General features: G+C 43.4%; 1 protein-coding gene across 1 annotated transcript in view; it reads right to left on the bottom strand.

Moving 5' to 3' along the window:
* Positions 1–1,134: 1,134 nt before the first annotated feature.
* LOC106805679 overlaps positions 1,135–8,313 on the bottom strand; it is a 16,253-nt gene continuing 9,074 nt past the window's right edge. The window contains exons 2-4 of the mRNA XM_014807368.1: positions 7,002–7,161; positions 3,995–4,205; positions 1,135–2,441 (exon numbers count right to left, since the gene is read on the bottom strand). Coding sequence (XP_014662854.1) covers positions 1,135–2,441; positions 3,995–4,205; positions 7,002–7,148 — 1,665 coding nt within the window. The 5' untranslated portion in view covers positions 7,149–7,161. The remainder of the gene's footprint in view (positions 2,442–3,994; positions 4,206–7,001; positions 7,162–8,313) is intronic.

The raw sequence follows: 8,313 nt of genomic DNA, 5'->3' as shown, positions 1-8,313 counted from the left end.
GAGAGAGAGAGAGAGAGAGAGAGAGAGAGAGAGAGAGAGAGAGAGAGAGAGCAGATATGAGAGAGAGAAGGAAAGACAGAGAAAAGAGAGAAGGAAAGAGAGAGAGAGAGAGAGAGAGAGAGAGAGAGAGAGAGAGAGAGAGAGAGCCGATATGAGAACTCATTAGAATAAAGAATGATAGATATGAGAAATTAATTATTGGATTATGAGAATATTGCAACAAATCGCATTTGAACAACAATAGAAACGATTGGAATCTTTCTTGCCGTAAAGAGGTGTTTCCTCTAGATTTCGTCACATTTATTACATCTGAATTTCCGTATAATATATATTTATATACTTACAATAATAATAATAATAATAATTATAATTATAATACGACTTCTTGGGGGAAACTTAACAATTAAAATTTGACTGTACACTTTGCTGACTATGACGAGTATTATTATTATACCGAAATTGCACGCACGAATTCAGAGGCAAATGAACACAAACGACTTATCGCTGCCACAATTATTCATCTACATGCCATACATACACTATATAGAAACGCTAACACTTACGCATTCTGTCTCGTTATCGCCTTGGTACACTGCGGTTTGAAGGGAACACAACTTTTAAAATGCTTTCTATAATATATTTAATAATAGCCACGTGCATAGAACGCGTGTTCAACAACTGTTATCAAAAGCCGTTCGAGCCGCAGCCGCATTATGATGTAAATAAGTGCAACATTGCTGTAAGCTTAGCGTCGTGCTATCGTTGCTGGACATGCCACGTGGCACAGACATCGTCATCGAACCTGCGTATAGGCTCTATCTTGCACATAAAGTGACTGCTTAACCCCTTCATCCCCTGCACCGGCTCCTGCCCCACTTCACCTCACACCCACCGGCCTGCTTCGTGTTTCACACCCACCCTCCTCTTCCTCTATGTATGCGTCGTCACACGAACACACCCCTCCCCTCCTCTTTTCCCCGCCCCGCCAACCGCCGCCGCAACAAATCATGAAACCCGCACGCTAAAAACGGGGAACACTCACGTGATGCGACGACGACGACGACGACGACGACGACGACTACGACAAAGACGACGACGTCACACACACACACACGCTGGCGCGCTCCGACGACGTCACATGTGCGACGTCATGTGTCGACTCATGTGGTGGCGCTCGCGAAACGTGTCGCCGCAGATGCCGCACTTCAGCTTCTCCTCGCGCTTCTGCTTGCCCGGGTCGCCGACGCCCTTGTGGTGCGAGCGCATGTGATAGACGAGGTCCGACGTCATGCGAAAGCTCGTGTTGCACTTGGCGCACCAGTTCTGCGCCTGGAACGTAAGCGCGGCGACGTTGGGCGGCAGCCAGGCCTGCAGCGCCCGCCGCGCCGCGAAGCTGTCCATCGGCGACGCGTACGGCTTCGCCGCGCACGGCAACCGCTGCGGAGCGTAGGGTCCGAGTCCCCACACGTCGCCGTGCACGGGCGCCGGCATGAACGGCCGGATGTCGCACGACACCGGCAGCTTGCCGATCGCGTCCGGGTTCGGCAGGAACGGCGAGCGCAGAATGGGTTCGGCGGCGCCGAATCCGGCGAGGTACGACGATGACGACACCGACGACGACGACTTGTGAGCGGCGAAGGCGCCTCCGACGAGTTTCGACGTCGCCTGCGGCAGCATGGCGCTCTGCGTCGATATGATCGGAATCGGGTCGACGACCGACGACATCGTGACGGACAGACGCGCGTACGGATACGGACTCGTCTTCTGCACCGGATAGACGATATCGGGCAGCGACGGCGATGGCACCGTCGTCTGCGGCGACGTCCTCTCGACTTGCTTGAACGCGCTGACCGAGTTTGCTCCTCCGCCACTGACGTCGTCCGTCTTTCTCGGTAGGCTGTTGTCGTTAAAGTCGGTCGGCTTGCCGTGGTGGTGCGAGGCGACCGTGATGGCGACGGACGAGGCGGAGAAGACGTCGCGCGGCTTTCCCTCTGCGTCGGCGGCGATCAGGCGCGTGCATTTTTGTCGGGAGAAGTCTATCACGGCGTCGTCGCATCTCCTCTTCCTGTTGCCGACGACGTCTATCGGAGACGACGCCGCCGACGACAACGACGACGTTTTATTCCCGTCCGATTTCACGAACTTGCGGAAACCTTTCTCTTTCTCCTTCTCCTTCTCCTTGTTCTTCTCCTTCTCCTTACCTCCTCCGACCTTCTCTGTGCGCTTGCCGATGACGGGAAAGTTGGCGAGGAACGTTCTGTCGCTCTCTCGGTCGACGTCCCTCGCCGAGTCCGAGCAGGGCTTCTCGGTCACGTGATTCTGTGCGTTTTCGGCCAGCACGCCCTCTCGCAGCTTGCTGCAGTAGAAGTAGGCGTGCGTGCGCAGTGTGTACGCGTAGCCGAACGACTGACCGCAGAACGGGCATACGAACGCCGTGCCATCTGCAACACACACAACACAATATGCGCTGTTGATTACTGTAGTGGTGATTGTGGTGGTGGTAGTGGTGGTGGTGTTGGTAGAGGTGGTGGTGGTAGTGGTGGTGGTGGTGGTGGTGGTGGTAGTAGTAGTAGCAGTAGTAGTAGTAGTAGTAGTAGTAGTAGTAGTAGTAGTAGTAGTAGTAGTAGTAGTAGTAGTAGTCGTAGTAGTAGTAGTGTAGTAGTAGTAGTAGTAGTAGTAGTAGTAGTAGTAGTAGTAGTAGTAGTAGTAGTAGTAACAGTAACAACAACAACAATAACAATAATAATAATCATAATAATAATATACATAATAATAATAATAATAGCAATAATGAGAAACAATTAAAACAAAAGATTAAAATTATTTACGATAATGACATATTACATACCAACGGAATGATTTTGCCATATATGCTAGTTCGATAATAATGATGAAGATAGTGTAATTTTTATATGTCAAACTGTAAAATACGCGCTAAATATTCCTGTTTAATTGCAGAAATAAAACGCACTCGTGAGCGTGCATCAAATTTCGCTTTAAATAATTTATATTTACGAATTCGATGCGCACACGCCTATGTGTCTATTTCACATACATTATATCTGAATGCAATTGTTCGACATAATCACTTGGGCGTTAGCAAAATGTCATCCATGATGCGTTCCATTAATCAATGCAACGACGAGGTGTTCTATAATAATGCGCTATTCACGGCATGAAACCCTAAGCTTAAAACGAACGCTAACCCCTCCCAACACAGAATTTATCCTAACACTGACATAAAATTTATGTTATAATTTAATTGGTATCACGTGAAGGACTCGACCGATAAACTCATAGTAGTCGACGAATAGAGGGGAATCAATGCACGAGTGATCGTATGCGGTGAATTATCAGTGGAAAATAACAACTGGCAATCGGCGAGCTGGCTTCGAGAACCCCGCACCCATGTTACTGCAGCTGCCCATGAGCTCTCCTTCATTCCAATTTTACATTCAATACGCGTGTAAAATTATTTATTATTTATAACATAACAAACATAAATAATAGGCAATAAATAGTATTCCATGTACCATCGTAGATCAACACGTATCAAACAAGATCATTGATAATAATTGTTTGATTGTATCAAAACGTGATAATTGCGTGCTATACATATATATATATATAGACTATAATTGTATGTGAAGTAGTACTTTCGAAAACGATCCATCGGGGGTAAATATTATGTATATATACAATAGGAAAATGGTTAAATTGTTAAATGGTCAAAAATAGCAGTATATATATATCAAATAAATAAATACAATATTTACTACCGACTACACGTCGTTCAAACTACGCAATGGGCTCTCTGGCTCGAAACGCCCGCGTGTCGCGTTTATGGGAGCACAGTGATGTCTGGTGCCCGTCTACGTGAACGTGCGACTCGTGCACGTGTCAGTGCCATAACACGACCATTTTATATTGCCAGTTCTCGCATTAGTTTTATTGTCATTCAACGGAGCGCGCGTCTGTCTGCTGCTGCGCATACCTTTAGACTGTATGATCGGCAGATCCGGCATGCCTATGAGGCGGGCCACGTCCTCGCTGTACCACACCAGCAGCTCCTCTCCCACGCCAATGTCCCTCACGGCCCTGTAGAATACAGCGCCCTCTATGAGGATGGCCTCCAAGTTCTGCTCGGCTGGTTTGCGAGCGGAGTAGACTTGCGTTGTCCATTCTCCGGTCTCTCGCGTGTCGACCTGTGTGTGTAAATTGTTTATGTAGACCATTAGTAATAGACGATTGTAGTGCCATAGACCATTTATTATTCACCAGACACCATGGACGATTATAATGCGTACATTATTACGATGTGTACATATTAGACACTATAAGAACCAAGGATTACAAAAGGTAAATTTTAGGTAAATTTACGAAAGATATGAGAAGACCATTTATTTACATTGCGGTCGTCGTACATTTATACTATAAACACTGATATATTACACTAAAACTGTATAGTAAACATATTGTATCATTGTAACCAAACCCACAGTATTTCACGCAGGTTCTATTCTAAAATATAGACATCAAATTCGTACGATCGTTACAGAATAATTTCTGTTTTGCAAAACGTTCAACTTATGACAAATAACAGCATTCATACATTACTAATATAAAACCACATTATCTTCCTTTTACCATTTTCAGTTACATTTTTTTAACTGCGAGTGAAACGCGATAAAATACCGTGTTAAAATATGATATATAATCAAAAGACGTTTTAAAACACTCTGCTCATTCACTCACGCTTGCTAAATTATTGCGAGCATGTACGCCGTGTGAATATAACTTCGCCTACCGAACAATTCGTTTCGCACGTCACAGCCATCGTTTGTTACCCGCTTGAAGCGCGGGCGATTCTGAGCGAGTCTAGCACGCGCGTTTTAGCGCGTGAATGAGTGGGAAGTGCTGGTTAATACGTAATGAAATATATCAAGAGTCGTGTAAATAGAATCTTGTCGTGAGAGCTGTTAAAGATGATGTGCTATGGGGCGCGGTGTGAGATGGATGATGTTCGCCACGTGCGGCTATAGTGAGAACCGCGTTGATGAAAATACAACACATCGTAGATAAATTATTTTTGATGAGCGCGAGGAAGCTAAAGGTTATATCGTACTTCCTTGACGAGTAAAGTGCTCTAGATTATCAGCATAATATACTGTTTTACTGGTCAATGTTTTCTATGACCAATACAGTTAATAATATTTTGCTATATAATATAATTTCTATGATTTACCTATCAGCCTGGAGTGATTGACGGGTAGACAGCCATGTGATAGGGGCGTTCTTAAAATGTTGGTTAGTTACGAAGTGCAACGAAAACGCTAATTTGGGGTACACGTGTGACAGATACGCAAGACATGTATAAACTGGTCTAGCTTGATTATCGCAGTATAGATCTATGTAACGGTGGCTTTCATATACGTATATATATATTAGAGAGAGAGAGAGAGAGAGAGCAGATATGAGAGAGAGAAGGAAAGACAGAGAAAAGAGAGAAGGAAAGAGAGAGAGAGAGAGAGAGAGAGAGAGAGAGAGAGAGAGAGAGAGAGAGCCGATATGAGAACTCATTAGAATAAAGAATGATAGATATGAGAAATTAATTATTGGATTATGAGAATATTGCAACAAATCGCATTTGAACAGCAATAGAAACGATTGGAATCTTTCTTGCCGTAAAGAGGTGTTTCCTCTAGATTTCGTCACATTTATTACATCTGAATTTCCGTATAATATATATTTATATATGTTATAATATATATATATATATATATATATATATATATATAATCTTTACGAACAAAACTGGCGAGCGAAAAATAACAACTAGATTCGCTTATAATTACGCGGTTAATGGAGTAATCGAATTAGCGCTGTGCGTTCCCCGCGTGTTGATTTTGTGTTGAATAAAATCAACAAATAGCGGCGATAGCACCTGACATGGCCATCAAAAAAACATGATATGCAAACTGATTTGTCGTCGACGCGTTTGGATTTCTCGAGGAGGTTTCTCTTGATAAGATTTCGTCGTTATATGGTTAGGCGTATAGTTTGAAAAGCTTGCAAATTCACTAGCGTTCGCGCTGTCCTGTCTATCGAAGTGATGTTAGTTAGAGTGTGCTGATTATTCAGGGAGCGAACATTACCATGTGCCGAATACAAAATCAAAAGAGGATCCATGTACACTAAAGTTGGTCATATTTCAATGAAAAACACAATTTAATATTATTATCATTTTATTATTGTATGGATCTAGACATATATATATACATAGGTAGATAGAGAGATAGATGGGTAGAATGAGAGCATGTTTAGCGAAACATAGGTGAAAAAATACACCTTACTTTAGGAGGATATATTTTGCGACCGGTGCGTATATCTTATGGTTATTCATGTGTGCATGCGTGTCGAAGATAGAGGAATGTTTGTACATATAGATGACTGGTCTAGCAGGTAGACTTTTTCTCATATCCGAATCGCGTTGTACTGCGTATATATCATCAGATTACTTATTTTCTACAAAGTAAATGCTAATCATACATATTAGTATAATTAAGCCGTAGAGCTAACATAGGCGGTGAGCCCACGTAATTGCATTTATTAACGAACCTAGAATAACTATATATATATATATATATATAGGGAGAAAGAGTGAGAAAAAGAGAGAGAGAGAGAGAGAGAGAGAGAAAAAGAGTGTGAGAGAGAGAGAGAGAGAGAGAGAGAGAGAGAGAGAGAGAGAGAGAGAGAGAGAGATATATACATACATGGTTATTTATCTACGCTTGCTGATAAAAGAATGTTGTAAATGTTTTTCAACGATCATTAAGTATAAATAGCAGTTCAAGTTCAAAGTTTCTCTATTTATTTCCACATTTATTCATCGACGATCGTCAATATATATATTGTTACTTTTAGCGTTTACACGTTGTTATAGTGATGGTGCCCGCACTCATACACCACTCCCTTATACCACCACAGCAATGGCGGCTCACCGTTACATAGACGACGTCTTTGTCGTCTGCCGTGCGTCGGCCAATCAGTGCCAAGATATCGGATTGAGTACCCGGACACACCGGTCCGAACGTTGATCCGGATCTGATGAAATTGCGTGTCTTCGCGCTCGTCGATCGAGGCGACATCGTGCGTGAGAATCTGCAACGAAACGGAGAATTGCCGTTAGGAGCTTTTCGCCATATGAGGTTTACACTTTTATTTTATGGAAAACGGTTTCAATCATATTATACGTCGCACAATCCATTTCAGCAGCGGGCGGATATCGGGCACCGAGGATCAATTCAGAAACGCATATACGCAGATTTCACGCGGTCGCTTTATTTCCCTTTTCCACCCTACGCGGATTTGCACATTCAAGCCAAACACTTTCGAAATCCCGCAATCCTTCGCAAATTCCTTGTCCAATATTGTCAAGCAGGCTGACAATATCTTGCTCCTTTCTGTGGTCATAAAGAGGCATCTCTTCTCCGACCGTCTTAGCATACAAAATAGTCTCCGCTTATTATAATTACAGATTAAATTACAGGCTGGCAGAGAGAGGCGTACGTCTTCGACGCATTTATATGCATGACTTTAATTCTGCGCCTAAATAGAATTTCAGCATTATAAAATTTCTCATTTAGCGGATAAATGGGGTTTATTATAGCCATTTTATTTTGGCAATATGTCTGACAATAGAAACAGATGATTTGACGTCGACCAAAATGAAATAATGAGATGAGAGACCACGTGATCCCATAATGACCGAGCGTCTGTATGTACGTACAGCTGCTGCCATGTCTCCTTACATGCGCATGAGCGCCCTTTCGTTTACTGCTGCAGATTATAATGCAGTATTAATACAGTATTGTTAGACTTGTATGATTGCATTACAGCTTACACGAGTAGTCACTCGAAAGATTTTAAAATCGTCTAATGCTGTCCTTTTATACATGAAATTTATTTAAAGGCAGACGTCTAGCATCGCGTCGTTTTTATTAATAAAATGCGCAAACATCTTACGCAGCGTTGTGCTAGATTCTTTCTAACTGCGCTATCACACGTTTTATGATGATGAGGATGATGATGATGATGATGATGATTTTTACCAATTCAGGCCATTGTCTCGTAGTGTATGAATATGCCTCTTGTTGTCTGTCTGTCTCGCTCTCACTCTCTCTCGCTCGCTCTCTCTCTCTCTCCCTCTCCCCCCCTCTCTCTCTCTCTCTCTCTCGCTCGCTCTCTCTCTCTCTCCCTCTCCCCCCCTCTCTCTCTCTCTCTCTCTCCCTCCCTCTCTCGCTCTCTCTCTAT

The sequence above is a fragment of the Priapulus caudatus genome, unplaced genomic scaffold, assembly GCF_000485595.1.
Source record: "Priapulus caudatus unplaced genomic scaffold, Priapulus_caudatus-5.0.1 Scaffold123, whole genome shotgun sequence".
NCBI classification, from domain to species: Eukaryota; Metazoa; Priapulida; class Priapulimorpha; order Priapulimorphida; family Priapulidae; genus Priapulus; species Priapulus caudatus.
This window is presented reverse-complemented; position numbering and strand designations above follow the sequence as displayed.